The 24,076-nt window shown below is 34.8% G+C and overlaps 1 protein-coding gene across 3 annotated transcripts; it reads left to right on the top strand.

The window, feature by feature from the left end:
* Nucleotides 1-198: 198 nt before the first annotated feature.
* On the top strand, nt 199-24,076 carry fez2b (fasciculation and elongation protein zeta 2b). 3 transcript variants are annotated; one of them, XM_022216746.2, is made up of 11 exons: nt 199-614; nt 10,212-10,320; nt 11,487-11,603; nt 12,945-13,086; nt 14,553-14,680; nt 16,199-16,348; nt 16,454-16,534; nt 16,869-16,944; nt 18,060-18,125; nt 19,265-19,291; nt 19,592-24,076. In XM_022216746.2, exons 1-10 carry the CDS (start codon nt 310-312, stop codon nt 19,273-19,275), a joined length of 1,185 nt encoding a protein of 394 aa, XP_022072438.1. In that variant the 5' UTR covers nt 199-309; the 3' UTR covers nt 19,276-19,291; nt 19,592-24,076. The 3 variants fall into 3 exon arrangements, with proteins under 3 accessions (XP_022072438.1, XP_022072437.1, XP_022072439.1); XM_022216745.2 differs by lacking the exon at nt 19,265-19,291 and having other exon boundaries at nt 200-614; XM_022216747.2 differs by lacking the exons at nt 16,454-16,534; nt 19,265-19,291 and having other exon boundaries at nt 200-614.

Raw genomic sequence — 24,076 nt, forward strand, 5'->3', positions numbered from 1 at the left:
CAACATATATGTTAACAAAAATACTCAAGTACCAGTAGTACTCCGTTCCTTTCTGTTTGTATAGTCCAAATACCTATAAACTGAGTAGAAGTACTCCGTCCGATAGAATACTGTGTGAGTTTGTTTTGCTCCATCTGACGGGGCAGGTCTTCCTCCCTGACGTCACCAGGTCCCGCCTCTCTCGCTCGGCTCTACCTCTCTCTCTCGCTCTCCCCCCGCGGCTCGTCTCGTCTTGTCCCGCAGCCCGACAACAGAAGCTCCATCCGGGGGTCCGACTCACTGCGAACTGAGCTCCCACGGCAGTCAGTCATGGCGGCGCCGTTAGCCCACTTCGACGAGGACTGGCAGGACTTCAACGAATTCAAGCCGTCCTCGGAGTCCGCCGAGCGGCTGGACCAGCTCAACTCGAACGTGGGCGAGCCGTCGGGCCTAGACGACTTCTCCGACCTGGACAACAGCTTCTCCGGGGAGATATGCAGCTTCAAGTCGATGGAGGACCTGGTACACGACTTCGACGAGAAGCTCACGGTGTGTTTCCGAAACTACAACACCACGACGGAGAACATCGCCCCGGTCAAGCCCATCACGGAGGATAATTACCTGAAGGACGACGAGTGAGTTTCACTTTAATTCGCGTTTTATTCGCGTTAACTTTTAATCTCCGCTAGCCTAGCATCGTTAGCTTACCCGGCTAGCTGCCTTTTAGCCGTTAGCTTCAATCAGTGTCGAGCAAACTTCAGCTTGTTTACTGAAGAAAAACACACTTTCTGCCTCCTGGAAACCAAATATGTTGAACTGATCTGCAAGCTTAGGCTGTTTTATTAAAGTTAGCACACATATCTAATAAAATAATAACGTGTCGCAGTGTTCTAAATGACAAATTCGAGATATTTAGATGTTTTGGTTGTTATAGAAATTAAACAGGAAGTAGTTTTATGTTTGTTTTGTTTGTTTTCCTGATTTTATTTGCTGTTGGTTTTTTTTTACGTGTGTGTTTCCTGTACAGAACACAGGGCTCATGCCACGTTAGCACTTCTACATTTACGTGGGTAATTGGTGTTTGTGAAGTAGAGCTGCAAATATTAACTGATTAGTAGTCATTTATAGAATGAATCGACATCTATTATTGATAATGTGTTCATCATTTAGAGTAATTCTTTAAGGAGTCTCATGTTCTGTGCATCTAGCTTCTCAAATGTGAATATTTTTTGGTTTTCTAGAGGTTTCTAATAGATTTAAACGCTACAATATTATACATTTCTGCAAACTCGCATTGTTATTTGTTAGAAAATGTCTTTTTCATCAACTGTTATGTCAAAATATCACCTCTTGTGCTACAACTGTGCTGTTCACATCCACTTAACGCTTAAATAATCATTCAGTAATTTGGTTTTATCACATTCTCTCATGATCAGGTCTCGTCCAGGATAACAAAATGTCATTTTTAATCATTTTTATGTCCCTAAAGATAAGATATTTTTGTCTTCTCGCTGTGGTGACGTGTCAGAAACTGAAACAATGTTTTTCGATCAGTGTGTTGGAAAATGAGCATTTTATCAGAAGCTGCAACCATCATTTGCTTAGTTATCAACCCATAAATTATTCTGCAACTATTGTGACAATTTATTAATCAGATTTTTTAAAGATGAACAAGAGTTAATTCTGTGATTGCAGCTTCTTAAACATGAATATTTCCATTTTTTCCTCTGATGGGTTGTCGACAAAAAAGACATGTGTTATCTTTGACATTTTTCTCCATTTTCACACATTTTAGAGACCAAACAACTACTCGGGTAATTCTGAAAATATTAAACACCAGTGAAAATAATCTTTAATTGAAGCCTTAATTTAAAAAAAAATTATATTAGCAGTGGAAAAAATGGATGTTGACTCTATAAAAATGCATCTTTTTCATGTTTTTATGCAAGCAGATCAGTCAAACATCCAATTATTGATGAACATTTCATCTATTTTAAGTTGCAATTTAAAACATTGCTTTAATTTTTCAGTCCTTTGGTTTATAAATGTCAGAAAATGATGAAAAATGTGCATCAAGGTTTCCTCAAATGACTTGTTTTGTCCAAAGATCTTCAGTTTACTGTCACAGAGGAAAGAAACTGGAAAATGTTGACATTTAACAAGCTGAAATCACAGAATTCAGACTATTTTCTCCTTGAAAAATGACTCAAACTGATTAACTAATCATCAAAATGAGTTGTTTTGTCTTTAAAAAGTCAGAAAATGGTGAAAAAATGTCAATTAGTGGTAAAGATGTTCAGTTTAATGTCACAGAGGATGAAGGAAACCAGAAAATATTCACATTTAAGAAGCTAAAATTACAGAATTTAGACTGTTTTCTCCTTTTAAAACGACTCAACCAGATTATTTGATTAATTTTTTTGTGTCTGATGTCAGAAAATGGTGAAAAATGTCAATTAGTGTTAAAGATGTTCAGTTTAATGTCACAGAGGATGAAGGAAACCAGAAAATATTCACATTTAAGAAGCTGGAATCACAGAATTCAGACTGATTTCTTCTTGAAAAATGATTAAAACTGATTGATTGTCCAAATTAGTTGATTTTCTTTAAAATGTTGTAAAATATGTTAATCAACCTTCAGTTTACTGTTACAGAGGAGGAAAGAAACCAGAAAATATTGACATTTAAGAAGCTGTAAATTTAGATTTTCTCTCCTAAAAGATCACTCAGACTGATTAATCCTTCACCAATATATTTGGCATTTAATTTAATACTTAGCAGTTAATTGTTTAAGGGTGTATGAGGCAATTATTTTCTGGATTAATCGTTTGTTTTCTATCTAAAATGTCAAAAACATCGTGAAGAATGTTCGTCATTTGTTCTGGAGCTCAGAGTCTTTAAATGACATCAATCTGGAGTCCAGTTCTTTCTAGAAAAATGACTTCAAAGGTTATTTTTTCACTTAAGATTGTTCCCAGTTAGTTCAAACCGTTGGAGCTCAGCAGTGCTCTAAACGGTCTCCTGTGTTAATTACATGTCGGTTAATGAACTCTGAAGCTGTTCTTACATAAATGTCACGTCACTGATGTCAGCTGCTTTACGCTGGTTGATGTTCGCTGTTAAACCACTGATCCTTAAACTGAATAAAGATGTCAGCCGTCTGCAGATGATTTAATCATGGGATGTCCAACTCGTTTTAATTCAGAGGAAGCACGTAAAATCACAGCATTATAACCTAGAAATAAACAGAAGGGACAAAAAATGAGACATAAAAGTTACAGAGCGCCAAAAAATAGAAAAACGAGACAAAAAATGACACAAATGACGAGATCAAAAGTGAAAAAAGCGAGAAACAAAACAACAACAAAATAGACAACACAGGTGAGACAAAAAAACCACAAAACGACAAAAACGCTACACAGCAACAAATAAAGCGAAACACAAAATAAAGAAATAAGACAAAAAACACAAAACGACAAAAATATGAGACAAACAACAAAAGTCAGACAAAAGAAGTCAAAAAACAAACAAGATAAATGAGACACAAAATGACAAAAAAACGACACAAAACACAACAAAAAAAGACAAAAAATTAGACAAACGTTACAAAGCGACAAAGAAAATAGACACAAGCGACACAAAAAAGTAGATGAATGACACAGCGAGACGAAAAGAAAACACAAAAGGACAAAAACAAGAAACAAAATGATAAAAACAGGAGAAAACAGCAGAAATCTGTCGGGGAAAAGACACAAAAACAAGACAAAATATTACAAAAATGAGACGAAAAATGAGAAAAGAACAAAGAACAATCTATGTTATGATCAAAACAACTTGTCATAGTGTAGAAACTATTTTAAATTTCCAGTTTTATTATTTAATAACTTTCCAGTTAATGTCTTCTCTGTAATTTTTCCACTTTGAGGACCAGATTGGACTCTCTGGAGGACCAGTTTTGGCCCACGGGCCTCATGTTGGACACCGCTGGTTAAACTGAACATAGACAGACAGAATGAGGCGTCTACAGAGGATTTAGTCCGACTTTATTTCACACTCAGGGTCCTGATAAATAATAACGTTCAGTCTAGACTCTCAGTTCTGTTCTCCTGCTATCAGACGCAGCATGTTGTGTTTATTTAGTGTTTTTATTCAAGTTTTCCCGGTCGGTGTCCTCTGTTAGCACCTCAGCGGTCCTGGTTGTCTCTGTCGGAGGTCCTGTGTCTCAGATGTCTGAACTTTACTGACAGGACGACCTGCTGGTAGCTCCCAGCGGTCGGTGGAGCTGCAGAGCTGCTTTTCTGTCCATGTTAGATTTAATGTCTGCATGCAGGCTGGGCTGGAGGAGTTCACTCTGCACGGTTACTGATGCTTTATAAACATTCATTCTGCTAAACTTTAGGTCACAGCTCAACCATAATGTCTTTTATTATTCTGAATAACTGTTTAAATGGTTGTGTGAGCGTTCCTGTCTTTTTTCTATCCAGGACGTCTGAATAAAACCACAGCTTTATTTATAGCAGCATGTTGAGACTCTTAACTTTGCTGCTGTTGATTTTCATACATTTGAGGCTTTTAGTGAATAAATTCACAGCTTGGTGTCAAATATCAGTTTGGGTTTTTGGTGCAGCAGAGAAAACAAAACAATGAAAGCGGTCATTTTTTCATTTATTTGCAAAGATAGAAATATGTAGCAGTGCCACATTTAGCAGTTTATTTTTATTGTATTTGGCATTTAAAGCTTCACCTTCATAAACTTAATAAAAACCAATATGAAAACTAATAAAAACTTATGGAAAACCTAATAAAAAATCTAAATAATTAATAAAAACCTCTGTTACACCTGATAAGAACAAAAATCCTAAATATATAACTAATAAAAACCAGCATCAAAGCTAAGAAAAACTAATTTAGAAAATCTATTAAAACCTGCATGAATAAATAATAAAGATCTATGTAAAACCTATATAAAACTAATAAAAAACCTGTTAAAAACCGATGCAAAATGTAATTAAAAGCAATAAAAAAAACTATGTAAAAGCCTGCTTCATTTCTTCTCTCTTGCTCTTAAATTTAAATAATAAAAATTAAACACAGGACTTTTTCTTAGCATCTTGTGTGATATTAATAGTTGTAAAGAAGAAAACAGAACTAAAAAATGCATCACAGGGGAATTACAGAACAGATGTGGTGAGAAAGAAACTCACTGGCTGATTAACAGCACTTATTGGTTCATTTATTGATCTGTTTTTCAGAGGAATGACTCAAATTAAGAACAGAACTAACCTCACCTCCTGTCTTCTCCTTCAGGCGTCACTTTTAAATGTAGGACTGAACGCAGTACTTTACTCTATTATACAGCGTGATATTCATAGTTGTAGTCGATAAAACAGAGTTAAAAATGTGCAAGATAATATTTTTGAGAGCTGATTGCTCATTAATTCATCCTGGGGTCGGTTTAGCAGCAGGTTTGGGTTCAAAGAAAAGCAGCTGATTGCTCCATTTAAGGCTGAACGGGTCGACGGTTCTCTGGATTAATCACTGGTTTGATACATGAAGAATAATTCAGAGAATATTAAAAACGTTAATCAGCAGTGAAAATAATCGTTAGTCACAGCCCTACTTCATAAAAAGTGTAGTTCATCAGTGAAAAATGTGGATGTTGACCCAATAAAAATGCTCTTTATCGTGTTTTTAGGCAATGAAATGAGTCAAACATCCAATTAAGGATTAACGCTTCGTCTGCTTTAATGATTTAATTGTTCAGTTGTTTTGTCTCTAAAATGTGGATCATTGTTTCCTCAAATGTCTGATTTAGTCCAAAGATCTTCAGTTTACTGTCATAAAGAAGGAAAAAACAGAAAATATTCACATTTAAGAAGGTGGAATCACAGAACTTAGACAGATTTTATAAAAAAAATCATCTAAAATCTGCTGGAGGCGACCAAATCGGAGCTAAAACTCAGAATTAACTCATAAACGTTCTCTGTTTGGCTTTAAATTAGATTGTTTTAAATTTAAGTTTGGTTTAACGAAGGTTTATTGAAGCTCTGCAGCTAAAAGCATCTATAAAATCCATGAAAAATCGGAACCATTGTTTCCTCAAACGCCTAATGTAGTCCAAAGATCTTCAGTTTACTGTCATAAAGAAGGAAAAAACAGAAAATGTTCACATTTAACGAGCTGGAATCACATAATTTAGTCAAATTTTATGAAAAAAATCATCTAAAATTTGCTGGAGGTGACCAAATCAGAGCTAAAAATCAGAATTCAATCATAAACATTCTCTGTTTGGCTGTTAATTATTATTTTTTAATTAAATTTGGTTTAAAGAAGATTCATTGAAGGTCTGAGACTCTGCAAATCTATGAAATCCTTGAAAATCATAAAAATTTGTACCATTGTCTCCTCAAATGTCTGGTTTAGTCTGAAGATCTTCAGTTTGCTGTCATAAAGACGGGAAGAAACCAGAAAATATCCAGAGAATTTAAAAAAAGTACTTAAATCAAATAAACAGTTTATTAGTGGATTAATGGATGAAGAATAATTATTGTCTTTTCTCAGAACCAGAGACTTTAAACTGCTTCAGTTGTTGCCTGAAAAATCTGTATTCTGGTAATAATTGTGAATTAATTGATGTACAGCCGTTGGAGCTGTTGTTAGACGAACATCAGACCCTCTGAGTTAACGGTGAGGGGATCCGAGGACGACGGTCCGACTGGAGGAGGAATAAACATCTCAGAGCAGAATAATTGGCCGTGAGCCCGGTGAAGCCCAAAGAGCAGCGCCAGGATCAGCCGGAGTCTTTTCTGGACGGCTGCACTGGAGGAGGACGTGCTCAGACGCTTAACGAGCTTCCTCAGAACCACTGCAGACCGGAGGAAGACCGGAACCGAGCCCAGTGGTGCAGAGCAAAGCGAGGAGCGGAGAAGGCTTCCTGAAAATGTTTCTGACGCTAACGGAGGATTCACGTGCCGACGCGCTGCAGGCTGGAATAATGTTTCCTGCCCTATTTAAAGCAGCGCCGCTCTGCAGGCCGTGCACGAGCGCCTCAGGCAGGAACACGCGTGTTAGAGCGTGTTACATAAACACACGGAGGTGACGCATGGCTTCACAGCATCCCACTGCATTTCTGTCATCATGTTTAAAAAAGGGTTATATGGCAAATAAAAGGAGCAGAGAGCAGCTTAAACCAGAGTGTTACTGTTAAGTTAATAAAAGTATGAGTTTAAAATCATTTCTAGACCATGACGAGTTGTTTGGATCAGAAAGTAAAATACTGGAATGTTCTTTGGTTGTTTTCTGTCTCATTTTTATATTTCATCTTGTTCTCATCATTCTTTGTTTTTTTGTCTGACTTTTGTCATTTCTTCTCATTTTTGTCATTTTTTGTCTCATTTTTTAACATTTTGTCTTATGTCTCTTTTTGTTGTCTCGTGTTTTTTGTTTTCCGTCTCATTTTTATGTTTCGTCTTGTTTTCGTCATTCTTTGTTTTTTTTTCTGACTTTTGTCATTTTGTTTCTCGTTTGTCATTTTTTTTGCCTAATTTTTAAATATTTTGTCTTATTTTTGTCTGTTTTTTGTCGTTTGTCTCGTGTATTGTCATTTCGTGTCTCATTTTTATAATACTTCGTCTTGTTTTTGTCATTCTTTGTTTTTTTTCTGACTTTTGTCGCTTTGTTTCTCATTTTTGTCTCTTTTTTAATATCTTATTTTTCTGTTTTTGTTGTCTCGTGTTTTGTCGCTTTGTGTGTCATTTTTGTTGATTTTTGTCTCATTTTTGTTGTTTTTTTTTGCTCATGTTTTGACGTTTTGTTTCTGGGTTTTGTTGTTTTGTTTCTTTTTTGTCTTGCTTGTGTCGTTTGTCCATTTTTTTTGTCGCTTTGTAACTTTTTGTCAAATTTTATGTCTCAATTTGCTTTGTGTCATTTGTCTAACTTTTTGTCATTTTGTGTCTTTTTTTGCCTAATTTTCATAATATTTTGTCTTGTGTTTGTTGTTTGTGTTTCCTTTTTGTCTCAGTTGTGTTTTTTGACATCCCTGGTCTAAAAGGAAGCAGTTTTACTAAAAGCTCCTCTAGTCTGCTCTCACATGTTTTAAAGACGATGAAGGATTTCACAGCAAACTTCTCTCCATCTGTTCCTCTGATTTCTGCAAACTGGAAGCTGCAGCATCGTAAACATTCAGCAGGAGGAAACGCATCCACTCTTCTACTTTGATTCATGCTTTTTTGCAGTTTTATTTATTTTCTGGCTGCAGCAGATTCAGACTCGGTTCATTTTAAAGTTTACAAAGGCTTCCTGAACTTCTGCTGATCCCAGAACTAAAAGATCGACAACAAAGAAAACGCAACAACGAGAAACAAAACAACAAAAACAGGAGACAAACGACAAGTCAGACAGAAAAAAGACAACAAAAAACACAAAAACAAGATGAAAAATGAGACACAAAACAACAAAAACGAAACAAAATGGTGAAAAAAAATGAGGCAAACGAGAGAAAAGTTTGACTAAAAAGTTACAAAGCAACAAGAACATGAGATGAATGAGACAAAATCGGGACAAAAAATGCCAAAAACAAGAAACTAAATGAGAAAACACAAGACAAACGACAAAAACCAGACGTAAAACGGACAAAAATCAAGAAAGAATATTACAAAAAGGAGACACAAAATGACAATGAACAATCTGGTATTTTAAGTTACGATCTAAGCTACTTGTCGTGGTCTAGAAATGATTTTATTTTTTTCTTTTTATTCTCTATTTTTAAATGATAACAAAAGGAACTTGAACATTGAAATCGAGCTTTTCAAACGTGTTCAGCGGGTAGAGCACAGCTTGAGTCTCATTTCTTCTCTTAATCCTTTATTTTTCTCTTTTTTAAGCTCTAACTTCACACATGTAAACATAAAGAAGTGTTTTATAAAGTCAGCGGGGGGATGAACATTTACTAAAGTGCTTAGAAACGAGGTGCTTGTGTTGCTTTGTCCATTATGGGAAAGAAAAATGAGCAAACTAGTAAATAATAGAAAACCAAAAGTCTCTTTTTTAATAAAGAGTTCCAGGCACTCTTCCATCCGTCCAGATTTGGAGCACATATAAAACCCATTTTGACCAATTTGTTCACCTGTAGATGGACGGAGAAAGTCATTTTTTTCCATTATGTTCATTTGGTTACCAGTTTCTATCCATTATCCAGATATCAGAACACCAAACGGATATTTACCAGAAAAAAAACGGCATTTCCTGAGAGGAGGGTTTTAAATTGGAAAGCTCTTTTAATATTGAATATTTCTTCTGTTGTTTTGTGTGTCTCTGTCCAGAACGTTTCTATAGCCGGTTATTATTATCATTGTTTATAAATGATGGTATTTTGAGGAAACGGGAAGGTTTGAAATTGTAAGAGGAGAAGAGGTGGGATTAGATGAGTTCTTCTTCATTGTTTTGTTGTTTTCTTTTGTTGAAATGATCTAGATAAACTTTCAAAAATAAAAAAAATCCAACATGTAGTAGAAATTATTTAAGTTTGCCTCCATTTCCACATCTGTGTAATCCTGACACCACATCGTACAAACTAGAGCGGGATCCATTCAGGAGAACGTTATTTAATTCATGTGTAAAAAGTATACATAAAAATCTTAGGGCTGGACCCGAATATCTGAATATTCGTTTACTACGGCGGTATCTGGGTATTAATTTTGGTATCCGAATGTTGGCCCGGTCAGACGTTACCGGGCGGAAACAATATGCGGCGTTACTGTCTCCGTCTTCGGCCCACATCGGCTCATCTCGATGTGATCACCCCCTCCTCCCCCAGACGGAAATATTCGGAGCTCGTCTCTTCCCTTCGTCTTCGGCCCACTTCGGCTCAGGCGGAACGGGGCGGAACGAATATTCGGAGGCCAGAAACCACTATACGGGCCAGCCCTAAAAAGTCTCATAAAAGCTGTGTGTTGTCCTGACACTGCATGAGGCTGTAGCTTTAAACGCCGTGTGTTTGGCGGCCCTCATCCAAACACTTCCAGCCTTAATTCTCTGCTTTTCCTCTCCGTGTGATGAAGTGTGTGTCGGTGTTTAGCAGCAGGAACATGACAAAGTGTTGAGGAGGCGATAGAACAGAAACGCTGCGTCACATTAAAACGAGAAGGAAACGGTCCGACTCGTCTGCAGCTTCTTCTTCTTCTTCTGTCTCATTCTGTCAGTAAATGCTAAATGTCAGCTCTGCTTTGTTTCAGAGTGTGGAACGCTCTGACCGATAACTACGGCAACGTGATGCCGGTGGACTGGAAGACGTCTCACACTCGCTCCCTGCACCTGCCCACCCTCAACCTCATCCAGCACGAGGTAGACTGCTGTTAAAACACGCCAATAACACGCATGTTGGTTTATTGACCCTCTGAGCTCCAGCAGCAGCTTCACTGACCGCTTCTCTGCAGTTAGAATGACACAAATCAGAGAAAATACGTTGAATTTCTTTGATTATTTATGAACCAAATGTTGAAAAAAAACCTGGAATCAACCACATATATTAATAAATACATGGTGACTCCACACATTATGGATATGTGACATTTTTAATTCGTTTTTACACTTTGTCCCCTCTTTATTCTGTTTCAACTCGACTCAGTTCAACCAAAAAGTCCCTGAATTTTCATCACGTGACTCCAGTCTACAGCTGAGTCACTCATGGCTTCTTAGTTTGGTGAAGAATCTCAGAATTTTTAGTTTTTATAGCGTTTCAATAGGGTAAACAGTTTATAATATATATATATATAAGTAATATCGTTTTTTTCTTTTTTAACTTTTTGGATTTTTTTTAATTGCTTCTTTATGTATGATATTTTCTTTCCTTGCTTTTAAAATATTTTTTTTGTTTTTAAAAAAATATATATCTACTTTATTGTTTCACTTTTTTATTTCAAAAATATTTTTAACATTTATATTTTTCACGGCTTCATTTTTTTACTTCTTATATTTTTGATTCTTTTTAATTATTTTTTTTAAAGCAAATTCTTCTTTTTTACTTTTTAAAAATTTATATTTCTTCATTTATTTTGATATTATTTGATCTGCTTGTCCAATATTACAGATTCTGAATCAGTGACATGATGAGAAAAAACTGTTAAAAAAAAATCAGGTTTTTATCTTTAATAGTTGTTCAAACAGCCTCAAATTTAAGAAATGTCTTGGAAAATAAATCAACCTGAAATTGAGCAACTGCCTGTACAAATAAGCAGATTTTATGCTGTAAACTTTTCAGGAAAGGCAGAGGTAGTTAAGCAGAAAAAACCTGTATTGTTTGCGATGTAATAAATTCTTATTGTGTCTGCAGTTAATCAAAGAACAGAAGTTCTAGTCATACTGCCCCAACTTCCTCCTACAAACCTGCACATATCGGCTTCTCTGTTCTGATCAGTTTTTCTTTTATCGGCAGCTGCAGATGATCTCAAAAAGGCATTTAATCGTCCTAATTAATCAGCTTAGCCACCTGTCTGTCTGTGTTTGGACAGAAGCTGGACAACCAGTCTCTGGACCTGTCGGACGACGAGGAGCTGAGGGAGCAGATGGACATGCACTCCATCATCGTGTCCTGCATCAACGACGAGCCGCTGTTCACGGCCGAGCAGGTGACCGCTTTACACGAAGTCACACTTTTAACCCGTTTAAGTTCACACGTAATCACCCTTTAACCCGCCTGTCGTCGGTCTAAACTGATCCGTTTTAAAGTTTGAAAATGTGGAAAAGAAAATACTTTAACAATTAGACTTCTGGTGTCCACATTTTCAACATTTTTTGGTGGAAAAAAGAGTGTTTCTGAAGAACATTCCCCAAAAAATCAACCAAAATCCAGCGAAAATGGTTTTGGTAGATTTTTCTGTGAATGTTCTTAGAAGTTATACTGTTATATATAAAATCACTTTAGATATTTTCGGATTTTTTTGGAAGATTTTTACAAATTTTTTGAAAATATTTACAAGAATTTTCTCGCTAAATTTGGGGGATTTTTAAAAAATAGAACCTTTAAGGGAAACATTTAAGGAATTATTGGAATTTACTTCCTGAAGGTTTTACAAATTTAAAGTTTGAAAATATGGAAAAAAATTATTTCACAGTGAAACTTCTGATGTCCACATTTTCAACATTTTTGGGAAATCTTTCAACATTTTTTGGCGGAAAAAAGAAATGTTAAAAATGTTTAAGAACATTCACATAAAAATCGACCAAAATCCAGCAAATTTCACTGGATTTTGGTTGATTTCTATGTGAATGTTCTTAAATAAAATATTAGAAGTTGTACTGATACATATGTAATCACTTTAGATATTTTTAGGATTTTTTGGAAGATTTTTGCGAATTATTTGAATATATTTACAATAATTTTCTTCCCTAAGTTGGGGATTTTTTTTAAAAAAAAGTAAAACTTTTAAGGGAAATTTTTAAGGAATTATTGGAATTTTCTTCCTGAAGGTTTTGCAAATTTTCAGAAAGTTGTGTTTTGTTTTTTTTTTTGCAGAATTTTTGGATTTTTTTCAGACAAGAAAACAATATTTTTTGGTGCCTGTAAATGAAGACAACAGGAGGGTTAAAGCAGTTTAAACTCTGCCGTTGTGGTTTTTTTTTTTAAATGACTGCTTCACTCGTCGTCACATGCAGACGTTAAAACAGGACAGTTTACATCAGTGAGAGTGTTTTACAGCATGTTTGTTTTATCACAGGTCTGATCCCATTTTATCTTGATTCTTCACCGTTTCAACCATGATCAACACACTTTAGATTCACCAGAGTTGTGACCACATCCAGGATAATAAGATGCTTCAAATTCTGCTTTTTTCTAAACTGAAACCAGCTTCACTCAGTTTATTAACCCAGAATGACCAAACACAGCCTCACAGCATCGTCATATTCCATCTGAAAACATCTGCACTGCCAGCTGTAAACTCCCAAACAAACTGCTGTGATTGTTTTAGGTGATAGAGGAGATCGAGGAGATGATGCAGGAGTCTCCAGACCCAGACGACGACGAGAGCCCGTCTCAGTCCGACCTGTCCATGCTTTCTCAGGACCTCCACGCTCTGAAACGCTCCGGCTCCAACACCAGCTACGAGGACCGTGAGTACCACCGGAGCGTCTTTTAACCACAGAGCGGAGCGGAATCAGTGGAAGCGTCCACATGAAGGCGTGACCGCGCACACGCACACACGTGGCTTCATTCTTACGTAACAAACGGCGACCGTGATGCCCCAAATGTTATATAATGAAGTCACATATCTACATCTCAGAGGGAAATGATTTATTTCTGCTCCACTGCTTTGAACCCACAGCCTGATTAGGATGCAGATTTGATGCAACAATTAATAGAATGAGGTTTAAAATACAGTGTGTGATTACAGGTTAAACAACTACCTGTTTGATCTTTAAAATGCATTTATTAAGATCTATTCATTTGTTTTTTAATGTTTCTTGCATTTTTGTGATCTATTAATTTTTTGATATTTTGAAATATATTTATATTTCTTTTAATTTTCTTCTTTTTAAAACAATTTTTGTATGTGTCATATATTTATATAATTTTTAACTACTTCTTTTGTTTACTTTTTAAATGTTTGATTTTTTTTAATTTATTAATATTTTTAAAATTATTTCTTTTTTACTTTTAAATATTTTTGATGTATATTTACAATTTCTTCATTGTTTCACATTTTTATTTTAAAATATTTTTAATATATTTGTTTTTCACTGGTTAATTTTTTTACCTCTTAAATTTTTGATTCTTTTTAATTTTTTCTTATATATTTTCAAACATTATTAGTATTACTAGTATTATTTTTTCACTTTTTAAATATATTTTTTAATATTTTACATTTCCTTCATTATTGTCTTTTCTCTTTTAAATTTATTTTGAATGTATATATGTATTTTTATTTACTACTTAGTTTTTCATTCTTTTTTCATTTATTCATGTTTTTTAAACAAATTATTCTTTGTTGCTTTTTAAAAAATATTTTGAATATATTTATATAATTTTTTACCATTTCATTATTTTTGCTTTTAAATATTTTTAATTTATTCTTTTTTGCTATTTCTTCTTTGTTTTACTTTTAAAATATTTTTGTATTTTTGACATATTTGTATTTATTTATTTAGTTATTATTCTGGTCTGCTGCGTCGTGACTTTGCACCCAGAAAACTTTACTGTGAGTCATGTAACTTCAGGTACTAAAACAGAAAACGGTGGCTTCGCTGTACAGTGACACGCAGACGCAGCAGATGTGGCTGAAACAGACTCACATCAGTGGACGTGTGTGATTAAAAGCTTTGTTAGATTATGTCTGATAAAAGCATCGAGGCTTAAATGGAAAATGCACTTTTGTCTGTTATAAAGTAGGTGTTTATCGTCTGTCTGTTCGTTTAACCTGTGATCTATGTGCACATTCTCAGTCCTGCTAATGCTAGCAGCTTCTACGACTGACTTTAGAGGTCATTGTTGTCATTTAACAGCTGAAATGTGATGGATTTATCCATCTCCACGCCTCAAACTCATCCTCGTTTTTGGTGTTTGTGCACGTCTTCTCCAGGCCTCCGTCAGCTGTCGGTGTCGGAGCTCACAGAGACCCTGGAGGAGGTGGAGACGGCGATCCGGCGTTTCAGCGAGGAGCTGATCCAGGCGTTAGCGCTGAGAGACGAACTGGAATACGAAAAGGAGGTGCTTTGATTTGTTGTTCTGCTCACAAAATACCAGCAGAATTAAAAAACAAAAACGTGAGCAGTCGGATCGTTCTGCAGGAATTCAGAAGCTTTTAAACGAGTTCAAAGCATCATTTGTTCGTCTGCAGAGCCGACTGCAGCGTTTATTTTTAGCTTCTTTTTCATCGTCATGATTCTGCTGCAGGGTATTTTTTGACGGCGGCTAAAAATAGGTTTCTTTGAGTGTATAAATATCCAGCAAGTAAACCGTCGTAGAGCTGCAGTCACATCTGACGTTCAAACAGAGATAATTACACATTTACCTGATTAACTTAAACATTATAGCTACAACGCTCAGTTTAATGTATCATTCTAGTGTACAAGAAACAACGTTCTTGGTGGACATAAATCATTTTATACTGGATTTTAATGTTGATTTTTTAATGTCTTTGGGCAAATAAGGGTGCAGATAGTCATTTATCTACACCTCAGAGGAAATATTTAACTTTCTGCTCCAGGGCTTTAATCTCACAGCTGGTTTTATAGGATGTAGGTTTGATGCAGTAATTAATAGGACGAGGTTTTAAAATGAAATGAATGATTACAGATTAAACAACTACCTGTTTAATCTTTAAAATGGAATATTTTTTATTATTATTTTGGATTATTTTAAACGTATATTTATTTCTTTTTAATGTTTCTTCAATTTTTGTGCCCTTTAATTTCATAAAAAATATTCTAAAATATGTTTTTATTTCTTTTACTTCATTTTTGCGTTTTACATTTTTCATATTTTTTAATTTATTCATATTTTTAAACTATTTCTTTTTTAAGCTTTTAAAGATATTTTTTTTATATATTTATGATTTTTTTCTTTTTACAATTTCTTCTAGTTTGCTTTTTAAAACTATTTTTAAAAGATGTTTAAAACTGTTTTAAAATATTTTTGGTTATTTTTAATGTTTCTTCAGTTTTTGTAACCTTTTATTTTTTATATATATTTTAAAATATATATTTATGTTTGTTTTAATATTTATTATTTTTTGAGTTTTTCTTTAAAGATATTTGTAATATATTCATAATATTTTGCTACTTTGTTCTTTTACTTTTTAAATGTTTGAATATTTAAACTATTTCTTTTTTTTTATTCCAATATTTTGTGTATTTCGTCTGTTTTTTACTTATAAAGATTTTTTTAGATATTTATATTTAATTTTTCTTTTTACTCTTTCCTCTTGTTTTACTTTTTAAATATTTCTATATATATGTATATTTAGTTTGTTTGTTTTTTTTACATTTCATTTTTTTGTACTTTCGTATTTTAAAGATACTTTTAATGTTTTGGGTTTTTTTTTTTTTTTTTTTTTTTGGTATTTGACCTTAAATGCGAATGAATGAGGATTTGGTCACATGGGAGTTTATTGTTCCAGTATATTTCTGACTTCACCTAAAGATAGATTTCTTTCAGAATAAATTAAACTGAGGTGTGATTCTCTAAAAACAGAACAACTGAAGCAGGTTTTGTGTCTGTAACCAGGTGAAGAACAGCTTCATCTCGCTGCTGATCGACGTCCAGAACCGGCAGAAGGAACACCGCGAGCTGCTGAGGAAGAAGAAGAAAATCCGAAGTACGACCACGACGGGAGCCAACGGCCAGAGGACGGCGAGCACGCACATCCCGGGAACGGTGAGCAGACAAAACACCGCACAGACACAGAAACACAGAGAGCCTCGTTCTCCTTCCTCCTCCTGAAAGCTCCCGTCTTTCTCGTCCTCCTCTTCCTCCTCGTAGCTCCTCACTCTGGAGGGACTCTCCAATGTCATTCAGAATGGCATCCGTCAAACTTTTGGCACCACAGGATTGGACAAACAGGTCTTTGTTTACTTCTGTGCATGTTTTATTCCCTTCCTGCAGCCGGTTTTTATCCTCAGTTCCTGTTTTTTCTTTTTTTAATTCATCACTCGCTCACTTTTTATTTTGCAGCTTTGTTTTGGTTTGCTTTGTTGCTTTTATTTTGTTACTTCCTGTCAGTAAAGGTTTATTTTGAAAGGTTGAAAGCAGCCAACATGTTTCCATCTGCTCGTTTGACCTCCACCACTCTGACAGACGTGTTTTTATTTTCTGTTCCAACCCTGAACCAGAACGCTGAACGGTTGTTTTATTTATAAAAGTTTCCTCGTGTCTTATATTCTGATTTTCCTTCCAGTACCTGACCACCGTCATCCCTTATGAGAAGAAATCAGGTTCTCCGTCTGTAGAAGATCTGCAGATCCTCACAAAGAGTGAGTTTATCAATAAAAAACAACCATCGTTTTACTAGTTTCAGTGATTATCGTTTTCATTTATTTGCTTATGTTTGAACTGTTTCTACATTTTTGATATATCTTTATATTTAATGTTTTTAACAGTTTCTTAATATTTTGCTTTTTTATTTTAAAAATGTTTTCATTGATTCATATAATTTTTATTACTTCATTTTTTTGCTTTTTAAATTTTTAAACATTTTTGAATTTATTAATATTTTTTTACTTTTTTTTAATTTTTAAATATTTTTGTCAGGTTGAGTTTTTGTACTACATCTTATTTTTTGGCTTATTTTATTTAATATTTCTTTTTAATGTTTATTCTTTAACTTTTTGAATATTTGTAATATATTAAGACTTTTTTGTAGTCCTTCATTTTTCTTACTTTAAATTTTTGAATTTTTTGTTTATATCTTTTACTGTCTTTTTTACTTTTTAAATATTTTTTGACGGATCTATGTTTTTATTCCAATTTCTTCATTTCTTTACTTTTTTATTTTAAAGATATATTTAAATATATTTATTTCTTTTAAGATGTTTCTTCAGTTTCTGTGACCTTTTACCTTTTACATGTATTTATATTTCTTTTTCATATTTCTCAGTTATTTTAACTTTATGGGTTTTGAATATTTGTAATAAATTTAGATTTTTTTTACTGCTTTATGTTTCTTTTTTTTTTTTAATATAAAGTTTCCAATTAGGCTTTTTATATATATTTCTTATTTTTTTCTTTTAAAATATTTTTGACAGATTTGTCTTTTGCTTTTTTTTTTTTTTTACAATTTCTTCACTTTTTTACCTTTTTATTCTAAAATATTTTTACATATATTTTTCTTTTTAAATGTTTTTGTTTTTGTGACCTTTTCATTTTTTTTAGATTTTAGGATATATTCCTTTTAATGTATCTTAATTGTCTTACTTTTTAAATTTTGAATATTTGTGATATATTTATATTTTTTACTATTTTATTTCCTTTCCTTTTTACATTATTATTTTCAATTTATAGAATTAAATTTTTTAATACTCAGTTTTGGTGCTTTTCCTTGATTAAAAGTGTGTTTTTAAGCAGCAGTGATCTCTTCTGTCCATGTCAGTTCTTCATGCCATGAGGGACGACAGTGAGAAGGTTCCTGCTCTCCTAACAGACTACATCCTCAAAGGTAAACACGTTTCCTCGCATCATTTCTGACTCTTTAAGCTTCCTATTTAATTAGGAAAAACCAGGGAACCTTCAGAGTCGTGGAGTCGACTTAGATCGGTTGGTTTCATTCTTCTCTGGTGCTGCTTTCAGGAGGAAATGTTGAATTTTACACATTTTTGATCGTTTTGGCAAAGAAGACGTATTAGGTCTTTTAGAACACATTTCAAATCATTTGGGGCCAATTTTGGAGTCTTTATAGGTAAATTTCGAGTAATTTTTTTTTTACCAATTTTGGTCACTTTGGCAAACTTTTAACTTCATTCAGACAAGTTTTGTAAAAGTTAGTCATTTTGAAGATTCAGTTCCTCATCTATGGATGTAATTTGAGTCACTTTGCAAATTTTTTTCGTCATTTTGGCTAAATTCTAGGTCATACTTGACCCTTTTGATCATTTTTGGCAAAGTTTCATGTTATTTTAGAGACGTATTGGCTCTTTTTGGACACGCTTTAAGTCGTTTTGGGACCAATTTTTGAGTCTTTTTGAAAAGACGTTTTTTGTTTCAGATAAATTTTTGTCATTTTTACCATTTTTGGTCACTTTAACAAAGTTTTAACTTCATTCAGACAAATTTATAGTCATTTTATAAACTTTGGAGTCACTTTGAAGATGATTAAATATGGACATATTTGTCATTTTGCACAAGTTTTGGTCTTCTTGGTTGAATTTGACGTAATATTTAAAGCTTTTGATCATTTTGACAAAGGTTCACATTAATTTACAGTCTTTTAGGGCACGTTTCAAGTATTGTAGGGCCAATTTTTAAGACATTCAGCAAAATTTTGGTCATTTTGGCTAAATTCTAGGTAATTAACATTTTGGACGTTTCAAGTTATTTTAGAGACGTATTGGCTCTTTTTGAACATGTTTCAAGTCATTTGGGGCCTATTTTTGAGTCAAAAAACATTATTTCAGATAAGTTTTGATTCATTTTCAACAATTGGTCACTTTGGCAAATTTGAGACTTTAAAGCAGAAGCTCAGAGTAAATTTCTTCTTCGTGGACGGTAGATAAACCAGACTTGATCATGACTGAAGCAGGAAGTGCTGCTCTTGTTGACTTCTACCTTCCTTGTGTCTCACTGCTGCTTCCTCGGTAGCTCTGGTATGAGAGCAGCGGAAACGAGGTTTGTTTGGTTCAAACAGATTCTTCTTCTTCTCTGTCTGCATAGTGACGTTGCCTTCACTTCCTCTTCTTCTTCTTGGCTTCCTGCTGTGTAGCGCTGTTAGCTACACCGTTAGCTACACCGTTAGCTGCACTCCTGAACACTCCAACACTGCTAGTTTAGCAGCTGTCCACCTGTTTGCTTCTCACCTGTGCTCCGTGTTTCCTCCTCCGTCTCCATGTTTCCCCGTCGTTAGCTGCTCTCCGTTAGCGTCTCGTCCTCCTCCTTCATCCTCAGTTTAACCTCTTCTTGTCTCCACAGTTCTCTGTCCCACGTAAACCCGGAGAGGAACCTCCAGAGCCGACCGTCGAACCTCCAGCAGGCGGTTCTGGTGACGTGGAAACAAGATCTAAACCTTCCTCCTTCACATCCTAGACTTTCCTTCCTCGTCGGTATTTTTTACTCCTGAGATTTTAACTCTTCTTTAACGTTCTGATGCTTGAGTCTCTGTCTGTTCTCACTGCATGATGCCAGTACTCAGTATTAGCCGCCTTGCTAACAAGGCGTTTTTAACGAATCCCGACAGAATCTGTGAATTTTCCAGGAGCGTCGTGGTTTCAAGCATTACTCCTGTTTTTATTTATTTTTCTCCTGTAGATTTTGCATTAATGATTAAGAAGCTTGCTGAGGATCAAAGAGCAAAACCCTTTAATTTAACGGTAGGTGCTTTTGTTAGCTGCATGTTGGCTTCGGGTTTATGCTCAGCTGAATGTCAGAGGAGGATTCTGGTTTATTTCAAACTGCAAAATTAGCTCCCTGCTGCTAATGCTAACTCTGTGTCCTGCTAAACGCAGTTTCTATGAATTTCAAGTGTGTTTAATGGGGCACAGTTAGCATTAGCTCCCTGCAACTCTCCAAAAAACACATGATTTATACATGAAATATTTAAGAAATTCAGTCTGAATGAAAGGAAACTCGGAGAATGGCCTTTAGTAGGACGCAGTTAGCATTAGCTTCCTGCAGCTAATGCTAATTGTTTCTATGAATGTCAAGTGTGTGTAGCAGGACACAGTTAGCATTAGCTCTCTGCAGCTTTACAAAAAGACATGATTTCTACATTAATTATTTTTTAAAAATTCAGCCTTTAGCATCTCAAAGTCTTTGGCAGGATACAGTTAGCATTAGCTCCTTACAGCTAATGCTAACTGCGTCCCACTAACCACAGTCTCTATGACTCTCAAGTGTGTTTAGTGGGACAGAGTTAGCATTAGTTTCCTGTAGCTTTACAAAAACACGTGATTTTATACATGAATTATTTAAAAAATTCAGTCTGATTTTAGCAGGACACCGTTAACATTAGCTCCCTGCAGCTAATGCTAACTGTCCTGCTAAGCACAATTTCTATGAATCTGAAGTGTCGTAAGCAGGGAGCAGTTAGCATTAGCTCCCTGCAACTTTTGGTAACTATTTCTATGACTCTCAAGTGTGTTTAGCAGCATACAGTTAGCATTAGCTCTCTACAGCTTTACAAAAACACATGATTCATACATGAATTATTTTAATTGTGGAACTCATAAAGGATATTCTGTTCTATTTCAAAATATTCAGTCTAAATGAAAGGAAACTCAGAAATTAACCTTTAGCAGGACACAGTTAGCATTAGCTCCCTGCAGCTAATGCCAACTATTTCTGTGAATCTCAGTTAGCATTAGCTGCAGGAAGCTAATGCTAACTGTGTCAAGTGTCTCATCTCAAGTGTGTTTAGCAGGACCCAGTTAGCATTAGCTCCCTATGTTGGGTCTTTTAGGACAGATTTGAAGTAATTTTGGGCCGATTTTTGAGTCATTTTGAAATCTTTTCATAATTTGATCCATTTCTGGTGGCTAATTTCTGTGTTTGCACTCCTTTATCCTTCTTTGTTTTAATTTATTTGTGTTTTTCAACATTGTGTTAGCATTAAAATTATTAGGTGCTTTCTTTAGCAAACAGGCTAAAATCCGATTAAAACCTTTCTTCTGTTGTCCTTTAATAAATATAGGTCATTAATTATTATCAAAAAATACTGAAAATGACTGAAAACTTTCTATGGTGATAAATGTTTCTGTTATAGAGTTCAGTCAGACTAAAAGTTTGAAATGATTGATGTAAAAATCTGCTTTAGTTTGTGCTAACGGAAGTGAAACGTGTAAATTTAAGGCGACACTTTGCAGGTTGGAACAAACCAGAATCCTCCTCCTAAAGTGAAATATTTTGTACATGATGAGGGAAACTTGCACAGTTCTGGGAACTTTTTACTGTTTTGAAAAAGGGAAAGAGGAGAGAGAAAAGCTTCCGAAGGTTCTCTGCTGGATGAACAAACGTGGAAAAGCATATTTTTGGATAAAGTCAGATTGTAATGTTTTTGTAAGCCTCTGAGCCCGTCTTCATCCCCTCATTTCATGCCGATACCTCACGTGTCTCGTTGAGCCGCCGCTAGCCGGCTAGTCGTGTCGTGGTTTCTGTTAGCTCGTTAGCTCGTTAACGTTTAGGGAACTCGTGGTAGCACTTTACTCCGTCGTAGGTGAGTTTAGAAACTTTAGCTGAAGTCGTGTAAAGAGTTGTTATCAAACACCTGTTTTTAGTCACTGTGAGCAAGAATTCAACCCTAACGAGGTTCTCCACTGAGTTTAGACAGTTTTTAGCATCTTATCTGGATTTTAGGAGCTGATTTAACGTCTAAAATCTGAGTTTAACCATCTGGAAATTACAGACAACATAAAAAGACATTTAAATTTTTATTCTAGGCTGCCTTCGTCTTCATAATATGCCCCAAGTTTGGAGTCATTTTGGACAATTTCTGTCATTTTGGACAAATTTTTGAGTAATAATAAAGAATTTTTATAATTTTGGCAAAACTTTTGGTTGTTTTAAGCAATAATTGAGTCATTTTGGAGGTTTTTCTCAGTCTGCCATCCATTTACTCTTTGTAGCAACAAGATTTCTGTCTTTACTCTGCTTCCTATGAATTTTTTGTTATTTTAGAAAAATATTGTTTTGGAGACATTGGGAGCATTTCTGGACACATTTCAATTAATTTGAGGGCAATTTCTGTCAATTTTGCCAAATTTTTACTAATATTAATGAATTTTTGTAATTTTGCCAAAGTTTTAAGTTGCTTAAGGCAATATTTGAGTCATTTTATAAAAGTTAGAGACATTTTGGAGGTTTTCTCAAACCTGACAACAGATTTTACTCTTTACAGAAACTGTTTCCTTTCTTTACTTTGTTTAATATAAAATTTCATCATAGTAGCAAAATTTTACATCATTTTGGAGACATTGGGAGTCTTTGTAGGCACGTTTTAAGTAATTTGGAGCCAATTTTTGAGTCATTTAGCAAAACTTTTGTCATTTTAGCAAAATTTTTCATTATTCTGGACACAAATTGAGTCTTTCTGGACACATTTCAATTAATTCAGGAGCCCGTTTTTGAGTTATTTCGAAAGATTTTTCAATATTTTAGATAAGTCTTTAATAATTCTCAACAATTTTAGTCACTTTTTGCCAAAGTTTCAAGTTCAAATGGACAAATTATGACTAGATTTGCCCAGTTTTTCTCATTTTGACAAAATTTCACATTATTCTAGAAACATATTGAGTCTTTTAGGACACATTTTCAATCATGTGGGGCCAATTATTAAGGTAAATTTTCATCTTGGACTGATTTAGAGTAGTTCTCAACAATTTTGCTCATTTTTTTGCCAAAATTTCAAGTTCATTCAGACAAATTTTGATCCCAAACTTTTGTTCATGTTGGCTATTAGTAAGAGTAGTATTTAACATTTTCATCATTTAGCATCTCATCAGTTGTTCATCAGTTCTTTTGGAGACCTTCTGAGTCTTTTAGGACATGTTTTAAATCATTTGGGGCCAATTTGTAAGTTGCATTTTCATCTCAGATCGATTTAGAGTAACTCTGAACAGTTTTTCTCACTTTTTGCCAAAGTTTCAAGTAGAAACGGACAAATTCTGAGTAAAGTTTCGGTTTTTGTCAGTGGAAATGTTCAGCTAAACCAGTGGATGAACCTCCAGATCACCAGCTGCTCCAGGAGCTCCAGCCGCCTCCCGTCACATCAGGTGTAGCTCTCAGGTACGACGTTAGCGCGAGACGACGCTCCTTTTATCTCCTGAAGCGCGACTAAACAACCCAGGTAGCATGGCAGACTGTACTGCTAACCAACGTTAGCCGTCGTAGCTTCTGTAGCGGTCGGTTCACTTTTACTGGACTCAGATCCTTTATTCTATTTAACTCTTACTATGTTTCTCTATGAAGACGTGGAGCACCGAGCATGAGCTGCATGCACTTTACTGGTTCGTTTACAGACTGATGAACGTCACACTAAAGGGACGAGTGCATGTGAAGCTTGACATTTAAAACCAGAAATCTGAACCGCGTTTGATCCCGTCTGGTTGCTGTTTTCTAAAGCAGGAGGCCTCGGCAGACATATCAGAGTATAACTACACTTTAGAGATTTATATTTGTACAACAAGCAACAGAATAATAAGAATAAAACAGAGGCTGCCTTTGTAAATGCCTGGAAATCTTTGTACATGTAACAAATTCCTTTTTTTTTGTTTGCTGTTGTTTTTAATGCAGAATGATCCCCAGTCTGGGGTTTTATAATTCCTGTCTCATGTGGTACTGCGTCATTTTATTAATTTATTCTGTAAATGTTTGTTTTGTAACCATATTATTGACTGTAACGGTACAAGTGTTTGTGCCCTCATCGCATTGCAACTCATTTCAAATAAAAACGGAGATACGAGA

The sequence above is a fragment of the Acanthochromis polyacanthus genome, chromosome 16, assembly GCF_021347895.1.
Source record: "Acanthochromis polyacanthus isolate Apoly-LR-REF ecotype Palm Island chromosome 16, KAUST_Apoly_ChrSc, whole genome shotgun sequence".
NCBI lineage: Eukaryota > Metazoa > Chordata > Actinopteri > Pomacentridae > Acanthochromis > Acanthochromis polyacanthus.

What these genes read in the sequence shown, in the direction of transcription:
- fez2b (XM_022216745.2), top strand. Translation starts at nt 310, where the DNA reads ATGGCGGCGCCGTTAGCCCACTTCGACGAGGACTGGCAGGACTTCAAC. An exon ending in AATTACCTGAAGGACGACGA is followed by an intron (nt 615 to 10,211) that starts GTGAGTTTCACT and finishes GCTTTGTTTCAG; the next exon opens with AGTGTGGAACGCTCTGACCG. An exon ending in TCAACCTCATCCAGCACGAG is followed by an intron (nt 10,321 to 11,486) that starts GTAGACTGCTGT and finishes GTGTTTGGACAG; the next exon opens with AAGCTGGACAACCAGTCTCT.